This window comes from Apteryx mantelli, chromosome 3, assembly GCF_036417845.1.
Source record: "Apteryx mantelli isolate bAptMan1 chromosome 3, bAptMan1.hap1, whole genome shotgun sequence".
Classification (NCBI taxonomy): Eukaryota; Metazoa; Chordata; class Aves; order Apterygiformes; family Apterygidae; genus Apteryx; species Apteryx mantelli.
This window is the reverse complement of record NC_089980.1, coordinates 116,356,488-116,378,134: the sequence shown is the minus strand read 5'-3', so window position 1 is coordinate 116,378,134 and position 21,647 is coordinate 116,356,488. Positions and strand designations below refer to the sequence as shown.

At 37.6% G+C, this 21,647-nt stretch overlaps 1 protein-coding gene across 1 annotated transcript in view; it reads left to right on the top strand.

The window, feature by feature from the left end:
• The window catches only part of DLGAP2 (DLG associated protein 2), a 467,774-nt gene that overhangs the window by 431,244 nt on the left and 14,883 nt on the right, over positions 1-21,647 (top strand). The window contains exons 9-11 of the mRNA XM_067294229.1: positions 6,727-7,076; positions 17,778-17,863; positions 19,107-19,522. Of these exons, the coding sequence (XP_067150330.1) occupies positions 6,727-7,076; positions 17,778-17,863; positions 19,107-19,522 (852 nt within the window). The remainder of the gene's footprint in view (positions 1-6,726; positions 7,077-17,777; positions 17,864-19,106; positions 19,523-21,647) is intronic.

The window sequence follows — 21,647 nt, the reverse complement described above, 5'->3', positions numbered from 1 at the left end:
GTGTGAGAATGTAGATGTGAGGTGTCTCCTCATCTGCCTTACATTCAAATACAGCCATTATTTCAATTTAAGTACAAAGTAGCTGTGTCTCAGTAGTATTCTGAATACTTTACATTTACATTCAGTTAGTGCTGCTCAAGGTCAGGTAATAAAGCAAAGCTAAACATTTTTCTTTGTAGAGCCTGAGCACATACTGCTCCAGCATCAAGAAGAAGTAAACCCAAAATCATAGGTGTAGGTCTTTGAGGTGATCACTGATAGCACACAACTAAAATGGCAGACTGGATCTAAGCAGACTAATTTATCTTAACCTTTACCTCTTGTTCTAGCTGATCACTCTTTCTTAATTACATAACCAGAGCCTACACATGTCAAAACTAAGCATTTCTAAATCATCTCATTATGACCGAACATTAAAGGTATTACTCATGCAAGAAAGAAACCCCTTTCTAACATTTCACAATATTACTTCAGAAAAAGCTAAATTGGCTTTGTAAAAATTAAACTGACCTGTCTGATATTACACTTTCCTTTTAATTATGTTTGGCATTGGAGACCAGTGTACAAGGGAAGTTGATAACTTATATATAAAAAGACGTGTCCCAACATCCTCTCTTTTAAATAGGGGCTTTCCAAATGTTTTTTTAATGTTCATCATTCTTTGTTTTGAGAAGTTATTGTTATGCAGCCACAAGCACCTTTTTTATTTTAAGAGTATTGTGGTCCTGATAAACATGATGAAGTGTAATGAAGAGGTTTCAGGGCATTTCAAGGACGACCATGTTAGCTGGGACTGTAAAAGTTTTTGACTGGAAGAGTGTTCACAGTGGTCAAAGGATGACAGCAAGAACTGAGTAATCTTTTCATACAGGGTTAGATTTAGTTGTGTTTTTTTTCATTACAAGAAGTTTTCTTTTCAGTATTCAGAAATGGTTTCAGGGTTATTATTCACCTTCCTTCATTTAGCATCTGCTTGGGGGTCCACACTGCATTTCCTTCAGTGCTCTGGTTCCTGGGAAAGTCTCAGACGCACCATCTCTGCTTGCAGCAATATGCCCTGGGGAACTCTGCCTCCAGGACAGCTCCACGCTTCCAGCAGAGCAATTATACTCATTCTAAATAACCCATATTACAAGACAGAAAATCCAGTTTACTCCTCCCATGTTATAAGGGACAACCTTTGCCTTTAATTGATGGTGCTTTCATGTAAATTCATCATACAGTCAACTTTGTGATCTCAGCCTAAATAATGTTTTTTTTTACTTAGTGCTTAGTGGTTATGTTGATTTGTAAAAACCCCTCAGGTGATTATGCCTTTCAAATGAACCAACAGCAATGATTTATTGAAAGACTGCCTTTGGAAAGGTGTTCTGAATGTCACCTACAGCCGCTGATACTTCATCAAATATACCAAGTCTCTCTTTCTGCCTTTTGTCATGAATCTCCATGGATAACCTGAAGTTAGATCTCAACTGAATGCTTTTAGTCATTTTATTTCTAGTACAGACTGTTTGGCCTGAAATATGGGCAGAGTGCCTGACATTTCTATGGCTGAAGCTACAATATCATTTGCCAAGTTTAGTCAAATGCAGTGTAGATTAAGAGGGGTATTCTGCTTCCAAGTATATTAAATAGAAAAGTTCCTGTTACTTAAGAAATCAGTAAACTTTCCTTAGATTTCTACTGTATGTATCTGAACAGTTAAATTGTGAGTTCTCTTGGGCTGGGATTGTCTTCTTGGTCTCTCTCCAGTATTGCCACAATGCCTGATACTCTGGTTCTGAACAGTGTTTCCCAGCTGGTATCACAAAGCACATAAGAGACATTAAGGTGGTTTACAGAACATGTCACCTGGGGCCATCTTGGTGCTAAATTCAGCACTGATAGGGCATCTTGCATATTTGAGGTGGGAAGTGGTCATTTGTCAGTTAAGGTATTAATTGTAGCTCATATGCTAGAAGAAGGTAACTGGAGCAGGCATAAATGGGAAGTGGACTCTCTACATAATGATAATAGCCCTTGCAAAAACAAATGGATGAGAGTTACACTTTTTTCCTGCCTGGGTGCCAAATCAATACTTGTTATGCTGCTGTGCTACCCACTCCTTTCTTCTGAATAATTTGTACCTGATTTTAATCATTTAACCTAGACCAGTATGAAGCAGCACCGAACCACTTGGTGGGCTCTCCATTTATCTAACGATGTCCTTTCTTAAAGGAAAAACCCAGTGGAGCTGATTGCACATGTTTATGTTGAAGTAGGACAAATACCTGAACAGTCAATACTATGATTAGAATGGTAGTCTGAAATACCCAGATATTTTATTATTAGAAGAAGTTTTTTTGACCATATTTATAATTTTTTGTTGATGATCATTAGCTAACAGTTGGAGACAGATTGTATATTATGATCTCCAAATAAAGATTTTTCGTGCTTTATTAAAAAAAGCAAAAAATGAACAGATTTCTATATTGAGATAGCATCTGAATACACCAGGAAAGAAAAAATATTTTTTTTTCCTAATTTCTTCTGCATTCATTTCAGTACTAAGAAGATGCATTTCTTTACCTCTTGTGCCATCTACTTTTTTTTCTCTTTGCATTTCAGAGCAGCTGCAGATTTTACAAGTTGATTATTGCTGTAGCAGAAGGGTGTTGCTTTTACTTTGCTTTGGCCTCAGCAGGACTGGCTAGAGAAATACCAGAAATGGCCGGCATATAAACACCAAAATTACTCAAGAAATTAAAGAAGGTCATCTCAGGTCATGTTTTTTTGAGCCACAGAAACAACTGTCGATTATGCAGGATTGATGTCTTACAAGTCAAAACATGAGGCACACCTCTACTTACGCTGAAGTCCACTATTTCAATCAGTCTAAACTTGTATTGTGGCAGCTGAGCCTTCAAGGTGCTCAGCTCTCATACGCCCCCAGTCTCACTCTGTATTTCTACCCCCGTGGCTGTGCTGGCCCCAACACTTGACTCACCCCTCTGTGACTGAAGACAAGGATCCTCCCTCTGAGTCTTCTTCTTGACATTTTAGTTTTCTGCCTCAGCTTCCTGGATGGACTTTCTCAGGCATTGCCCGTGGGTCAGCGCTAGATGCTCTGGGGCTGCTCTGCCCAGCCCTAGCCCTCCCCGCGAGGAAGGGAGCTGCTGCACTGCAGGCAAAACCCGACACAGCTCGGGACTTTATAGGATGATAGAGCAAAAAACACAGGAAAGACATGAAGCAAAACTGAAGAGATTTTGTGTTCTTCCTTTAGGCTAATAGTGAATAAGGCCAATGATAGTTTGCAAAGTTGTGAATGGTGCAAAGATGGCATATGAAGAAAGGGATGATAAATGAAAAGGAACTAAATTTTCTATCAGGAAAAGGAAAAGTTTCTTCCTATATATAAAATATGATACTTACTACTGCCAGGGCAAAGAATTGGGCAAGATGCAGAAAGGCATTGCTTCTGGTAACAGGAACATCCACAGATATAATAATTAATGAAAAAATTTTGAAAGTGACATTAAATTTCCTGTTCCAGACCTTAATTATTAGAGACCCAAGACCAAACATGGATGGTAAACTATGGATGATAGGGTAGCTTTTCTCCTTTAACGTGTCCCTAATCTATCATTTAGTCATCATATCAAATTCATCTGAGTCAAGCCTTGGTAGCATTATTCACATAAGTTATCCCATTAGCTTCACTGGAACCACTTGAATGATTAAAGCAAATAGAATTTGGTCTTAAAATTTGCCTCACAAATTCATGCTTCCATCCTCTTACCTGATTTTGTTACAGTTTCCAATTAGTCCCAGATTTCTGTGGCTCTGAAACTGTTGTTCCAGATATGAACTAATTAACTGCTTAGAGATGGATTTTTATTTCCCTGCTCAATATTTGATCTCTGTGACTGTGGCTTAGAAATTAATCGGATTTCTTTCTGCTATGTTTCACTGTAAATATGTATCCTGTTGCCCATGAACTTTAAATCTTTCTCCTGGTTTCTTCTCCTTGTTGAATATCTGTGGATCTTTTTAATTCCTATTTATTGCTCATGAATAAATGCTGGCCAGAATAGTACAGTAACAGTAAGACTTCATGGCTCTAAGACGCATCATCCCACCGAAACAATCGGAGATTTCCCAAAGAAAATATTCAATCCTAAAAAAATAAAATGATCAAGTAACTGTTTTGGTTCTGCCACAAGGAGTTTTTTTTGTTTTGTTTTGGTTTTTTTTAGAAATTTAAATGAAAATTGTTAGCTATGAAAGGTTGCCATATTTAACATTTATATTCATTAGGCAGAACAGTGATCTGCTACCTGAGTAGTAGGGATATACTTGCTTATGATGTTTCATTATCACATTTATCATGTTTCATTATTCCCTGCTATTCTTTTGGATGAAGACAGTTGGTAAAAAATAATAAATTAGTCATAACAGTGATAACCTGTCTTGCATTATAGATAAAAATAGCTTCCTTATCTGGATTTCACTCACACTATTTCATCCCATTGTCTCTATTTCAAATGTTTCCCAGCACTGTGATCACTTGCATATACATTTGCTGGGGTTGGCAGGGGGAGAGGGGCAGCAACAGTATTACAGCAGTTCCCTCAAAGAAAGCATTAATTTGAGCCTTTGCCTAAGCTTGTGAGACACTATTGTAATTTCCAAGCATTACAACCTCCCTTCTTTCATGAGCTTTCTGTATTCCCTGAAGCATCTGAAAAATATCGGGTTTTCCTTTCTTCTTAACAGCTACAGTTACAAAACTGACAGGAGATAGGATTGGTGACAGGACAACAAAACTACACTTTAAAAAATGCGCACAGTCTCAGAATCTGCAGAGCATGTTTTCACATGTTTCACTATGTTAGAGCAATGTAGTTCAGAGACAAGACTCTTAAAATCTCTGCCAGAATTTGAGCTGCATCAGTGGTAATTTAAACTGTGCTTCACATGAAGGTTTTTACTTCCTAGCTCTGCCTCACTCTCCTTTATTTATGATCACCATTTTATTTATGATTATCAAAAATCAAAATGTAAGAATAGTTTCCTCTAGACTCAATTTCCTCATATGCTAACCTGGTGATTCATGCTCAGAAGAAATTCTAGTTACCGGCAGTTTCCTAAAACTGTCTTTTGTCTCTAGAGAGCTTTCTCCAGAGAGCTGCAACATAGCCTCATATAAAAAAGAACGACTGGAAAAGCACTTCTGATTTTATTGCTCCTCAGCTGATGTCTGTATAATGAGAAGGGGAATACTTGTAGAATTTGTTGGACTCAAGTAACCTGAATTTCAAGGTTACCTGAGTCACCATTATGGTGTCCAACGCATTTAGCAAGACCTGAAAAATGACTTTTTATTAAACAGGTTCACTAGCTTGGTGTCTGCATGTATATATTATGCTATTTTGTCATTATTAGTATAGGGAAAGATAATAATTTCCTTTGTGTTGCTGCAATTATATGAGAAATTAGTTGGTCTTGATTTTCCTTTACAGGAATATGGAAAGCTATATTATGAAGCACTTTTGTACCAGTCTCTAATTTTATGAATTATATGATTATATCTGCTTTGAGGAAAAAACTCCCCCCTAACAGAAATGCTTTTAACAAAACAGTAGAGTGGGGTTAGAGTATTTGATAATTTAGCCATGTGATAATAATCACTAAATAAATAGTTTTCAGTCTCTATGGACGAAAGATTCTGTTTCCTAAAATTTTGTAAGGAAACAGTATTGTCAGAATTCTGCATTCTGTAGAGCTTCCTTGGTGGCTTTTTTGAGCCTTTTGCTGCAAGACAGAATCGAAGTCAAACCAATCTCAAACCTGTTGTGCTGGTCAGACTAAAATTCTTAGTTCTGCTCATGTGTATCTAGTTCCTTCAGTGTTTCAGACCCATTTTTATGTCTGTATTTTTAATGATTCTTTGTATTTCAGTATATCACCCTTTAATGTGTATTCTAAGGATTTAAAACTCACTGAATGATAACAGATAAAATGTCACTATACTTGGTATTATTTGTAGCCTTGTGTGTGTTGTCCAAGTATTTAGTAGCTTTATATATTATAAATACCTGCATGCCTGGATATTTAGCATATCATGGATATTTTAAAAACATAATTATACGTCTTGTGTAAGAAGTAGCCAGTCTAGTCTAATTGCAGCAGTAAACCTGGAAGTATTTTTAAAGGTTAAAGTGTGGCATACTGTTAAGTAGAAGTTTTCTGAAGAATGTTTTGTTCCAGTATATTGGTGTTGCTTTCTTAATGCACTGTATCAATACAAAGTCCACAGTTCAAATGATTACAAGAGGAGGAAAAAAAATCATCCTTTATTTCTCTTATCAGCTTTATCCTATGCTGAAACCACCTCAGAGGCACCAATGTGTACAAATCCAGCATAGCTCTTAAGTCTCAGACATACACACATGAATCCTTGCTAACTCCCTTTCATCTTCATCATAATCTGGGGCTCCCATTTTAGCACACCGAGCATTTTCAACCCTTGTTTCCTGGTTGAAATAAAATGTTGCTATGGATACCCATCTGAGTATGAGAGACATTTTGAACTAATAGTGAGGTTCACAAGGAACACTATGTTGCATTGCCTTCATTTTTAACCAGCATAATCTCAGTGTTACAGTGGTTTCTCTTGTGATGTTTTGATCATATTAATCTTGGTTTCTCTTTCTCTTTCTTGTATTTTCATTCTTTCCATAGCTGTAACTTACACAAGTTACAAAAAAACACCGCCTCCGGTACCCCCTCGTACCACTTCCAAGCCACTAATCTCAGTCACAGCACAGAGCAGCACAGAATCCACCCAGGATGCGTATCACGACAGTCGGACTCAGAGGATTTCCCCATGGCCTCAAGATGGGCGAGGGATGTACAACTCCACAGACAGTTTGGACAGTAACAAGGCCATGAATCTTGCCTTGGAAACTGCAGCTGCACAGCGCCATGCTTCTGAGAGCCAGAGCACCTCAATACGAACCAGTGACAAGGCCATTTTAGTGTCAAAAGCAGAGGAGTTTCTTAAAAGTCGACGTTCCTCTATAGGGATTCAGGTAGCCTATCATTAACATCTGTTCTGTGATGAATTGCTTGCCTTCTTCCTGTAAATAGCGTAGAATGAGTCATTCAGCTTCACGGTTCTAATAATCTAACAAACAACCCCTGGCTGCTTAGTGTTAATTGTAATTCACATCATGGCAATGTGACTGTGCAGAAAAGTCTTCAGCTAATATGCTGTACCTGGAAGAAAATGAATGAATAAATCTCTAGGGAGGTTACCTGTCATTAACACTTGATGTGAAAATTATACTGCGGAGCTACAGGTGAACAGCATGTTCATCTCCTTCTCTCCATGAATTCACAGTCTTTTTTATAGAATTATGCCAGCTTTAAAATGCTTGACTGTATTTTTTTCCATTATCCTTCTCTTTTGACCTCGGAAAATGTGTAACGATGCTGGATCCTCAATACTTATAACATATACTTATATATTTATAATTATAATAATAATACTTATTATTCTTTTCTTAAATAGTAGTAATTCCATTTCCACTAATTTCAAAATAAGATCACGAGTTAACATTTGGGTAAAGCATGTCACTGCTAACTATTGAACTTCACTGTCTAACACCATAGTATGATATATTTTTGCTATTATACAACGTGAGTATTAGACTTATGGAAAGACACAGGCTTTGTCAGCATGTTGCTTGTCTGTTTCTCAGCATAAAGGTGTTTGATCATGCTTCTTTACATACAGAAGAGTATGCAATTTAACAGCAGTGGTAGAACATTCAGGTCACTACTTTTCAAATGTTTTACAAAGTACTTAGCATATCCTAAATTGTTCAGAAAAGGGACTTTGCAGATAATGGTAAAAAGCTCAAAAGAGCAGCAAGTAATTTTTGATGCCTTTTAGCCCCAGCCTGAAACTTACTCTTCAGAAAGGAATTGTATGTAGTGGTGTTGTTCCTATCTCTTCTTAACAGCAGCTGTGTGCAATGGTATTTAGCAATGCTGGTGTCTTGCTTCAGTCCTGGTATTCCAACAACTAATTCTGAAAATTTGATTATATCACTTGATCCCAGTTTTTGCTACAGGTGATGACCAGTACTTTTCACAGGGCTTTGACCCGTGCAGTGTGCAGTGTGTTTAATAATATGTGCTTATGATCCATAAGACATCTGTGCAATGATTTACATGAAGACAGTAGAACTTCTGTAGCAACTTATCATCTGATGCTTGGTCCATAATATTAGTTCTCAGGTGTACACACTGCAAAAGGCAGACTTCTGTTTTGTTTTGTTTTTTTAACAGTAGGTCTTAGAAGGCTGAAGTGTTATTTTTTTGAGATGTACAAACTGCTTGGTTGCACCTTTTGGTATTAGGTAAGGTTAAAATTGCAAGATTACCCTTGACATAGTACCCTGATATCATATTTTTGTTTTGTTTTTTCTGCAGTAAGTTTCAAACTTTACACTGGTGTGAAAAATACTCATCTTCAGCATTTCTAAGCAGAAAATGCATTGTTATATTCCAGTTGCCATGTTTGTATGGAATAATAACACAGGGTAGAGTACATTTATTTGCAAAGTACATAAATAGTAATTTATGCCCCCAAAATGCAGCTGAAGTATTTCATTTCTTTTAGACTTCTGCATCAAAGCATCTTAGAAAAGGATGTTTTTTATTTGCATATTTCCTTGATTGACTAAATGACTTGTTTTCTCATTAGCATGCCATGCCAGGGTATTGCATTGAATTTGCATTTATTTGCATTAATTAATTTGCTATCAGGACGGTTAATTTGTGCATTTTTTAATGTTTCATTGCTTTAACACATTGGTGTGAGAGTGATTGCTAATGGAGTTCTGTACGGTAGGAGGGAGGCAGACAGATAAAGAAGGAGCAGCAGTGCCTCTAGAGGCAGGTAGAACTGCCGTGGACCCAGCCGAGGGCCCTGGTGGGATATACGGTCTGGTCAGTGTACGTGCAAAGAGCAGAAGTCTTCTTAGAAAGTTCTGGCATAATACACATGTGCCATGGGACTGGGATGCACATATATAGGAAACCTAAAACTCTTGGGGAGCATTGGACTTCCTATACATGATCAGTCTCATCCAGCCTGCACAGATGGAGAAAAGCCCAGCTATGGTAACCTATTTCATAGTGTGGTAGCCCTCCCCAACTGGGGCTTTTGCACAAAAAAAGCTTCAGGAACAAAGCTTTCCCAGAATAAAGCTGTTGTTTTTTTCACTCCCGTATTTAAGTGAAGAAGAATTGTCAGACATGTCAGTAGGCATCAGATAATGATGATCCCTAAATTCAGGCAAGTTACAAAATCCTAGTTTGGGATTAAAAATACAGTCAGCATTCTTAAAAAATATATATCACAAAGAATAAAATTCTAGTAATATTAGTAGCTATAGTCTTCATATCTGTCTTCTATCATGACAGCAGAAGACAAATCAAAGCATTTGAATTAAAATGGAGGAGTAGAGATTATCTAGAGTAAAATAAACCATAAGTCAAGGACAAGATTATTGCTGATATATTTCCAATGATTTTTCTTTCCTGTTTTGCATAACCTGGTATGTTTGCTAATGGTTACTACTCAAAAACAGCTAGCTGTAAGCCATTTCATGTGAAAGGCATTTAGATTATAAAATATAACGGAAAACATGTCAAGAAATTACTTCATCATTTATTTCAAGCATCCCAAAATGTGCAGTCCTTTGTTTCTCCTCTATTTAAAAGACATCAAGATTTCTCAAAATGAACAGAAACTCCAGAAGTAGATGATGTGGAAACAAATGTTGTAAGTGTGGAGACTGACTCATGATGATATTTTTGGAGATAAACACTAATTGTAGCAGCATTGAGAATGGACTCTGTCATCTTCATTATCATCAGGAGATCACTCCTCAAAAGATCTACTTTTTTTTCCTCCAAGATCTTCATTAAACAAATTGTTCTTATAAATCAAAAGCTGTATTCAGGAGGATTAGTGGAATAACTTGTAAGCCTCATTTTTTCATCATAGGTGAATCTTCTTTTTGTGAGTGTATGTGTGTGTGTAAACAAAATTATTATTAGCATTTTATGGTAAAAGCTTTATTCAAGAAACTCTGCAGCCTCAAACTGAAATTTCCTTTGAAGGCAAAGTGTTTTGACCCCACATGGTGTACTTACTTGGATGAGCGTATATAGGTTATACCATCCCTTTCAGTGCTTTACTGCAGCATACACATAGCCCTCTGCGATCAGAAAAATATTCCCACTGATTCCACTGGTCTTGGGATCATAAATGATCCAAAGATTTAGTGGTAAACTTTGATCGTTGTCCTCCTAAAATCATTATCAAACTATGCTTTTGTGAAAGAGAAGTGGGTGGTACCCCTGGCTTGTGGAAGTCTGTGAAAGTTTTGGTAACACATCTGTGGTTCAGAAGCTGTAACTTGGCCTTTAAATTTAACGTTGAGCAACACAGGGTCAGAGTTCCCAGGGCTGCCTGTTAGTAGCGTTCTCAGCCAGTGGCTGCATTTTGACGTCCTCCATTTGTTTAAAAGCTTAGTGGTTGAAATAGTAGCTAAAAGAAAGCTATGGTTATTTTAGACTTCTAAGCTTTTGCTCTTCTCACAAATTACTGTTGCTTGTTTTGTTTGCTGCCAGTTAACATTGTGAAACATTCAAACTGAGAAAGACACAAAATGCTGCCTTGCAGAATATTTGCTGACTTGGTTCAGAATAATTTGCCATTTAGCATTAAATGCACCAAAAAAGTTAGGAGTAATATCACTGTTGTGTGCATTACTTTGTGTTATTATCTCATATTAGCTTAACATGAATTTCAGTTCTAAACTCTGGCACCCACTTTTTAGCAAACAGTGCTTTCTGGAGAGAGCTATGGAAGTTTTCAACCTGTTCCATGATATTCTTTCAGTAATTAGTACTTACTGTGCCACACAACGTATTTGAGTAGTCTGGATGTTCTGCTGGGAAGCAGTAGAGAAGCAAAATGGCACCCTATAGTGGGACACACAAAATCACTCAAGCGTGAAGGTTTTGGTACATTTTGGTGTGTTTCTAAAAATTATTTTGAAATAATATAAGCTTTCTGTCTGATAAAAGTATTCTTTGAGTTAATTAAAGCAGTGGAAGTTAATACTGTAGTTTTACTTTAAAGTATTTTTTCCTACTTTGAAGTTACTGCATACAAATGAGATCTTCCTTTACTTAAGAACAGTTATCTATGTTCACAATTGCATTTACTTGGTCTAGGGTCAAATGTAGTGTTTTTTTTCCTTTTTATTCTTGTTATCACTGAGAAGCCTATACAAGAGAGGAAAGGTGAATTATTTTCCTTCCTGTACATCATCACAGAGATTTTTTTTATTAAATTCTAATTATAGAACAAGTTGGTTACAGCAGTGAAAAGCCATTGAGGGCAGTGATGTTGTATGGGGAGAGATAATGTGTCCTGAAGGACTCTTGATACTGATGATTAGGAGAGAGAAGAAAAAGACACCGTGTTAAAATCTGTTTTCCTGTGCACTGAATATGTTTTATTCAAACTTTCCTTAGAGACAGTATGTATGGAATCTTAGACTGTGATTTTTAGAACACTGCAATGTGATTTTGCAGTGCTCTTGTTTGAGAGCAGAGTAATACTCGAGTACAGAAATAAGGGTTGCTTTAGTTGTTAAAAATTATCAGCTAAAAGAAACAGTTAGTACTTGGAAATAATTTCGTCAGTTCATACATCCTTTTCTAGAGTGAGTGCCTATAAACAAACCAAGATTGATTGTAATATGCAATTTAATTGCAGTACTGATTTGCATTTATTCAAATAATTTTGTGTAAGTTTTGGTTTATTACCAAGTTGCTGCCAGTATCTGGTAGTTAGTTTTTCAGATTTTGAGCTGGATTGGTCAGCGGTTACTGGTCACAGAGGTTTTATGGTATTGTCTGTTCCTTGTATTGGCAACAAAAACAGTGAAGGGGAGTATTAGGTCCTTATGAAAGGTAAGGCAAAGAAGACAGAAATAAGTACAAAACAATGATTTGTTTTTCCTGTGTATAAATATGAATTAAGAGTACAGCCTATGCTGTACTGTAGGCTAAACTTGTTCAAAATAGTGTTCATAGAAGATCAGATTTTATGGGGGAATAAATTAAATTCAACCCATGATAACAAAAAAGTGATAATTTCCTTTGGGTCTCAGTCCTCCATAAAGCCAGATGCTCACCCCTCATACTATGCTAATTGCTCTGCCCTGTGATCGGGTCCCTCCTCTCCTGGCAATGTGACCTACTCCGCACAGGAGCTTTGTTGCCCCTGTAGCCTTCTTATGAATAATACCTTTGGAAGGGGCAGAGAATGTGGCTGAAGAAGATTCTGGCCCCAACAGCAGGAACTTCTAGATCTTTCCCTTGAAAATGCTTTTGATTACAGAAAATTGTCTAGATTTGCCTTGTTCCAATGCATTTACTATGAATGGCATACTATAAACCCCCAAAACAACATTTTTTAAGGTATAAAGGGCCAAATTTTTAAAGAATGTTAGTTCTTTGTTTGCAAGGGGAGAGGAAGATAACCTGCTATATTAGATCTACTCCTCTTCCTTCTTCTGCTTTTGGTTGATTTCTGGCAATTTTTTTGTCAGACTATGTGAGACTACCTCGTAACCAGATAGCCATACCTCTTGTCACATTATTTCACTTTGTTGAGATTGCGGGGCAATTTGCAAATATGAAGGCTTTTAGAATCTATGCAGGTGAGTATTAAAACAATAATGAATCATGAAGAGTAACATCAGATTTCTTAAGGCTTATTCAAGTTTCAGAAGCCACACAATCAAACCAAACATTTTACTTTTTCTCCTCTGCTCATTTGAATTTAGTTCGTCCAATCTGATTAAACTTAAAGAGTTTCCTGTTGTCCTCTAGCAGGAGTCTTTATACCATCTGTCATTCAGAAATACAATTTGTTTGTTCATTTGTTTCTTTGTGAATGAAAATTGCTTTTTTATTTCCCACTCTAACGTGTGTTGGCATCTTCCTCCTTTTTTGTTGGTTATTACAATATGTGCTCTCCAAGATTGTGCAGAAGCATTATTTGGCATTCTTCTGCTGTTACAAGGCACAGTAAGGAACTGAACACATTAAAATATGAAGGCAATCATGAGGTCATTTAGTCAGTGTCAGTCTTGGCAAGCTGGATTGAAGGATAATTTGGCAAGAGTTTATATTTAGAGGTAACTAATGCCATTTCCATTTTGATATTTGGGCCATAATTTCCTTGATAATTTTGTTTTGAATAAAATTTTATAGTAGATTACTTCATTTATACTTGTAAATTCCAGGTGTCAATTACATATTGGGGAAATTATCCAAGATATACTTCTAGGTGAAATATCAATAAGAAAGCACTTGGGCAGAAATGATTTTACTTAGACATGTTACATCAAAGAAGCAGGTCAAGCAAAATATACAAGGGAAATCTGCCCCCAAAACATCAAAAACAGAGTTCAAAAGAAGACATGCTATCTGTTACTAAACCAAGCAATGTAGTTGGCAAAAACAGATATGCCTTTGATATGCGGTACTGAAGAAAGGTGTGTGTTCCCAAATTTGACTGCTTTTTTCCAAAAATATCAACTGGCCTAATTGATCTTCTCCATACAAACCTTTTCTTGCTTATATCTTTAGACCATCGCAGTTACAACAGCACTATGAGCCACTGAGACATCCACATGGAAGCCGGAAGTCTCTTCTCTGTCCCATTGACCATTGCTCACCTTCTACACTCTGTTACTAGCTGTGCATTAGACCCACAGGTATGATGCCATTGACCTTCCTTAGCCCACTTCCATATCCAGCACTTATCCTGCAGGACTCATTTAGCGGGTCCCAAGCGGCATGACATGCAGAAATGGTCATCCCAAGAGCTTTGCGAAGGAAGCACAGTGCTTTGGAAGGAACTGAAGACACAAGACTGCCAAGTAGGGAGATGTGACAGTCCTTAAATGAAGAAAAACACTTCCCACATGTCAGAAGGAAAATAACTTTCTACAATTTTTGTTGCACACACACTGTATTTTCTCACATCAGTGGTAGCATGCCAGATGGTACCATTGCAAAAACATGATCATTGAATCCTTTGAAACTATCAGGTGAGTTGTGCTGCTATTTCTACAGGATCACTCCCTGCCCACAAGCTCAGGCCAGTTTCCAGCCAGTTCCACGCATGTGTTCCCACTGATTTCTGAGACAGCTGATTCAGGTCCAGTGAGAAGAATTAAGGCCCCTTTACCAGCACCGTACTTGCATTAAGTCGGCTTAGCTGCTTGGCTCACATTTTGGCTCTCAGATTCTTGGTCCATTCAGCTCATAAAAGTATAGCTGAATTATTGCTGTTGTGGTTTTTGACCATCTTTCCCACCAGCAAAAATAGCCATTATAACCTTATTGTCACACAAAAGTATTACCTCCCTCTGGACTAGAGTACAAAAGACTAATATCAGTGTTCATTGTTGTAGCCTGTGGTGTTACTCATTTGTCACATAAGAACAAATACTCTGCTAGTGAAATTAAAACTTAAAACTGAAGAAAAATCTATTCATGACTGTACAGTGAGAAAAGAAGTATGTTTCAGCCCTTTCTTCAATCATTTTTCCAAATTAATTTTCTCAAATGTCCTGACTGACACAGCCACATAAATAAAATAGGCTTTAACAAACTGAAACTCTTTCAAGTATAGATGTTTTCTTACTCAAGTAACCTTCTCATTTTTTAAAAATAGCATTATGATGTAACCATTTAAAATATTATATATTTACATGTTTATGCCTAGATGATTTTTGAATCATGTATACTCCCTTAACATTAACAGCCCTGATTCTGACCCCTAATCCTACAATCTAACTTGGTTAATCAAAATCAAACTAATTTCTTATGCTCTTTTATAAACTTAGTATTAAAGGTATTTTGAATCAAAATTCTTTCACTGCAACGTAGTCTGCCTTTAACACCCCTAGTGAAGTCTGTTCAGCACCGCTGATTTCCGGTTTTCTGATCTCCACAGGGAGGTGAAATCTCTGCTTGAAGACCTCTCTTTTCATGGCATTTTTGCAATTTCAAGCTTAGCGAGGTCCTAAATTGTATGATTTACTTCAGAGTGACTCTGGTAGCTTTGGGGCTCTTTCTATCTGTCCTAGAAGAAGCCCAAATACTGTAGCTTTTAGCAATGCTCCTGACTAGTGCAGATGTTGCCAGGGTTCAAACATCAAGAGACTTCCTCCAGAAAATGTTTCCCTAACTTTAATATCATCTTCCTGTCAGCATTCATAAAGGTGCCCTCACGAGCCATAATTTAATCCTTTTGTGCTATCTCCTCTTATTCACTACCTTCCATCTTCTCTCCCTTTAAGAATAGCTTGGCTTCATTCTTCAAAACATGGCTATGCATATTTGACTGAGCTCTCATCATTGTAGTCAAGGACTGCCAATGTAACTTGCTTTTCATGGCGTCCCATTCACATGAATGTAATTCAGCAGGAAAAAGCTGGCACTGAAAATGACAAAACTAGATAAAACTAATTTCCCTGTGCCAGAGAGGAAGAAGGTTCTTCAGTGACTACTTTTCAGTACTAGAAAGAAAGGGTTAATGGTAATTCATCCAGGAGAGAAGGCAGCTGCTCTCCTGCATTCACAAATTCGACTTCAAAGACAGTAATACCAGGTCACTGGCTAGAACTAGGAAGCTCAGTGTGCGTGCATATGCGCATGTGCATATGTGGGCTCTTGGCCCAGTTGAATTCATCTTTATTTCTGCCTGTCAGTCTCTAATGAAGAAGAAATTTCCTACCCAGCTTTTCTGAAGTCCCTGAAAGGGCTAGCTGAGTGCCTAGTCCCTCACTTAGATTTGAACCTATTATTCAAGACTCTTTTGGGCCCTTGGTAACTTGCATGCTATAAATAAGAGTATCTTTCCCAATAGCTATTTCTTGTGCTAAGAGACTGACCCTTATTGCTGCTCTACTTACAGCAATATTTTTTAGGGAGAGAGTGACCTTCCAGGCTCAGCTTAAGCTTCTCACCCACGTTGTAGCTGAGATCCACCTTAACTAGGGAAACCAACTTGCCTGTCTTTTTTTTCCCCCCAAGCTCCCTACCTCAATGGCTGAGGCTGTTTTTCACTGCTAACGTCGAAAGAGAGCTTTCTTTTTATACTGACAACAACAAATCTTTGAGACTGTTTCTGAGTCTGATACCTTAGAGGAAACAGTTCTCGAAATGCACAGCCTGTTCAAGCAAATATAGCAGGCTTCCATGCAACTACCAAGGTGGGAACAGATGACAGGGCATGCTTTCGTCTGTAGCTCATGCAGAATAAATGGAGTTGCCAGGAAATGTGTCTTTCCCTGACAGTTTCCATGCTGATATCTGGAGCTCTTTGCAAACCTGTGCCTGACACTACACCATACAGTTCAAGGGCTGCTGTAACACTTACTAAAGGGGTCCTGCAGTAGCTTTTCGTTAAGATCTCCAAGACCCACAACCAGATAAATATGAATGTATTCTGATTACCGGTTTTGATTCCCTTCAGTGTGAATATACATGGAACTACTGCTTGAAGACTGAAAGAAGTTACCAGTAACTGGCTTCTTCAAAAAATGCAGTCCACATGTACATTCACTTCCCACCCCGCTGCCCCTTTGTCTCTGCATCCTTCCAGAAACTGATGGGATTGGGACCGTGCAGCTGGGAGAGAGCTGTGAAGGTTTTTGGGCCAGGACAAAGAGCAGCGTACAAGTGTGCTGCCTGTGACTGCTGCAAGGGGAAGAGTTGTCTCGTCTTCATCATAAGATATACTCTTTGAATGCACCCATGGACTATGCATCTTGAGAAACTGGTTGCTGATAATACATTTTTTTATTTAACAGTGAAATTATCATTCAAAAGGAAGGTCTATTCCACTCTTTTTTTCCTAACTCTCCTTTGATTCAACATAACTTACATACTTTGCAACATTCATTACATCTGTGTCAAAGACCTGGGGGCAGTGTGGTGGTGGGGAATGTTATATAAAATCCTACAGAAACTTGTGGTAGAGATGTGGCCTCAATTATGAAGAAAACCCCACCGTGAATGTATTTTGGCAAGTGTATTTCAGATGGGAATACTATAAAAATGCATAAATTACTTGCTTGATATAGCATTTTCAGGACTGTGTTATTTAAAAAGGTGAGATAGGCATTCTGCTGTATTCTTCACGTCATTTAAATGGTTCTATATTTGTCAGTGCAGTTGTCGATAAAATTTCATTGCAACATTTCTTTTTATCACTTGCAAGTTTATGGGGCTACTTGAGTTTTTATTTTATTTTGTAAATCATGGACTATAATGAGAATGTTTTATAATAATATAAAAGGGGCTATCCTGTGGATTCCTAGTTCTAAGAATAGAGCTTTCCAAGCCAAGCTTACTTCCTGCTTCCACTGAACTGAGTAATTGCATCTGCTTAGAGTTGAAATAGGAAATTACATAGCAGAACAGAAGTAGTTGTGCAAAGCTTTATAAAACACAGCACCAAAACATTGATACCAGGCTGAATACTTACTTTTTTTACTGCGTTAGGTGTTTCTTAGCAGTAAGAGAGGAAATATATAATTAATTTAAATATGTGCAGGTAGAAATAATGCTGAGTTGTCAGTGCTCACTCTGCAGATATATCTTTTCTGTTGAATTAGGTGGAAACAGCAACTGATTCAGATACTGAGAGCAGAGGTCTACGGGAGTACCACTCTGTTGGAGTGCAAGTGGAAGACGAAAAACGGTAATTCAAGCACATACAAAAATCTGTAGTCTTTCATAAAACAAAGCATGTTTATAGAAAGAATTAATACCAAACATCTTGCAAGTGCTGCTTCCAAATCATTCACAAAGTCAAATTTGTTATATGTGTGCTGGTGATTTGGTAAAATTTGCAGAGATTATTTAGTGGTCCCTTAATATTTAGTCAGATTTCCAGGCTTTAATTGGAGGGAAGAAAGTGAAAGTTTTAATTGGATTAATAATATCCTTTCATTATTTATAGAACAAATGCAAGGAGAAAGATATTGGAATATGGTTCCTTCTATAGGACCCCTTGCGCTGACAGGCTTCTATAGTTCTTGCAAGAGGATATAAAGGACAGGATGTAAGCCAGGGTACCTTCACCCTAACACAGAATGAGCTTTTACACTTGGCCAATCCTTATCTACTTTGATAAAACTGCTGGCCAATGTACTAACCTACAAGTTATCCCTGGCAGACACTGTCCATTGAGTACTGAACTGGAACTATTATCTAATTTCACAGTAGCTAACTGACAGTATCTAGCTGCTATTTGCTTTTTACCACCATTGACTGGCAGTAATTTGAACCAATAAGCCTAGATATGAAAAGATTTCACGAACAATCTTTGTCTCTCTATATAACTTTTTAACATAAAGCTTTTCTAAAATGTCATTATTCAGTGGCATATCACAATAGAAAATCAACACTTAATCATCATTCTATGAAGCAGGAAAAACACCTCTTAAACCTGGTGCTACTATCTTTCTTTTTATTTTTCTGTTATTAAAGAATTCGCAACAGTCTTAACTTAGAAGATTTTCGTATTTCATCTGAGTATGATCCTTAATATTTGACTTTTTTTATACATGTATTTAATAGTCCTCCATCAGGAGATATAACTCTGCAGTCCTGCTAGTTATTTCCATTTCAGTTAGCAATGATACACAGTATTTTATAGTATGAGAACAAATCAATATTTGCTGCAAGAGATAATTTAAATGATTTTCCTTTGTATTTTTGCTCAAATCAATAATGCCACTATAACCCCATGCATTTGTTTTTTCCCCCTCTGTTGTTACTCACTGTCTTATTTTAGTGAAATAAGCACAAGAGAAAAAAATTAGCCTAAAGTTCAAGGGGAAAACCAGAATTCATTCACTGAAACATTATTCTGTGCCCCTGTATAATCACATATGTATTTATATTTTTTAATCTCTTTTTTTCCTTCCCTCATCACTAAGACATGGACGATTTAAGCGCTCAAACAGTGTAACAGCAGCTGTCCAGGCTGACCTGGAACTGGAGGGCTTTCCAGGACACATAACCATGGAGGACAAGGGACTTCAGTTTGGCTCATCATTCCAGCAGCACTCAGAGCCCAGCACTCCTACTCAGTACAGTGCAGTGAGAACTGTACGGACACAGGGACTCTTCAGTTACAGAGAAGATTATAGGACCCCGGTTGACACCTCAAATCTTCCACCACCAGAACCCTGGCTAGAGCCAGCCATTGAGACAGTAGAAACTGGTCGAATGTCTCCTTGTCGACGGGATGGATCTTGGTTTATGAAGTTACTACATACTGAAACTAAGAGGATGGAAGGATGGTGTAAAGAAATGGAACGAGAGGCAGAAGAAAATGATCTTTCTGAAGAAAGTAAGAACATTTCAGTATCTTTTTTATAGATGTCTGTTAAAATGGGAAATCTGTTAGGATGAAGTTGTGGTCTGTAGTATTTCCTTACTCATTTTGCAGTACCAAAGACACTCTACAGGACCATTAGATAGAAGACTCCTCTCCTGTAATAGATTGTGCAAGCAGGACTTTGCCAGAGTGAGGTTTTATGGAAGTAGTTAAGGAGCCATCTGTATAAAGTCAAGTGCAGGATCAGAGTCTGGTGCTAAATATGGCTCAGATGGTGCAATAGCTACAGATCTGTAGCTTCATCTCTGACACAATCTTCCCACCAACTTCTATGACTCTAGTGCCTGATCCTTTGCCAGAGTGTACTAGGTGGTCCTGTGTAAACGTTTTTTGGTTGTCTTCCTAAATCCTAAGAATTTGCCTCCTACTTGGAACAACTATTTTTGGAATTTTTTCCTTTCCTTTACAGGCACTTCTGCCTAACATAAAGGGTTCATTAGACTAATGGAAAGGATAGGCAAAAATAGTAGTTAAAGCACTTCTGCAGTTACACAGACAGGTGAAGTCATAGATAGTTCAGCTGCATTTTCTTACTATAATTTTGTCAAGAATCATTATTATTCTCTTACTTCATGTGGACACCTTGAAAGGAATGATGGGATAAAATGAAAAATAATGTAGACTATTTTGGAACAAGATCCAAGCCAGCACTAATGACAGTAATATATCAAAGTGGTCCTAGCACTCAGTAGCCAGCTCCCTGTGATTCCTTCTGAGGTCAATTATCCCTGTTCTTCAGTCTCAGTTTTATAAATATTTCAGTCCCCACTGATCTGAAATATTTCCTCAACCTCAGTTTCCTCAGATCAGAAATTAGTTCATATTAAGTTTTCTTACTAACATCTTTTCCTACATTTCACAAATCTCACACAACAGCTCTGAACATTTTTTCCTGATTGTCTTCTTCCCCCTCAACGACTTCTTGTTTATGTTCTACCCTCAGGTCTTGGGCCAGGCCTGCATGATGACTAACAGGCCAATTTCTGTTTCTTGCATTGATCTTTTGGGGAGAAAGAATGTCTACATTTTTGCTTCATCATTTTCATTTTGCAGTCATATTTCTCCACTGTGTTGGGCACAAGTCTTTTCCAAGTTAAAACATAGGGTTTGGGGTGGAGTGGGGGATATAAGGCTGTTTTTATTTCTCCAAACTCCATTGCTTTCCAGAGTTTGGAGTTTTGTAATAATTTTCATCATGACAGATTTGAGCTGAGAATTTTCTTTTTGTATTGATACTATGAAGTATTTAGTGCTCTCCTAGGGGCTGTTAAAGTACCTATAATAAAATACTGTGCTTTGCTTAGAGTGTGTTAGGGTTCCCCAGCCTTCTTTCATAATGGTTATTTTTTAATACTTCTTATATATCTTATAAATCTATTTTTCGATTCCCCAAATCTTTGTACTCCTGAATATTGACATTTCTTTGCCATCATTAAGTATCCCAAAGTGTCAGATTCCCAGACTGCCTTTTATTGATGTGGGCACACCAGTGATTGTGATCTGAAGCAACGTTCCAATGGGCAAGACTATAGTCTCCTTGGCAAGAGTAAAATTATTAGGGAGAAAAGTGGGGAAATACATAGCCAGACAGCTCCTCTCTTTCTCTAGGAGGCCAATGAGGAGTCCTCGGGCAATGTGAGGACCTCTCCCACCTCCTTTCTCTGCAAGTCTTTCCTCTCCCACAGCTCTAATCTAATCTCCAATCCAATGAAATGAGCAGTAGAAATACTCTCATGTCAGTACTCTTTCCTCAGTTGTAGACACAGTTACTCTCTGGCATATGAAGCTGACTTTGTATTATGTCAGTAAAACTTGGAGAAGGTGGTTTTAGATGACTACCAATTCATAGGTGCAGAACCACCTTCCCTCCTCCTATGTGTAGCTATGCTCTAGCAGTCTAGAAATAGTGTAAAACCCCTTAGCCCACAGGGAGGCAGCAATTAGGAGAATAGTTTTCGACAATTGTACAGAGGACATGAAGACACATTGGACTTCAATCATTTTTATTACTATTTGGACCTAGAGAGACCATTTTAACCTAAAATAATTTCAGAGAGAAAACAAAATGGAAATATGA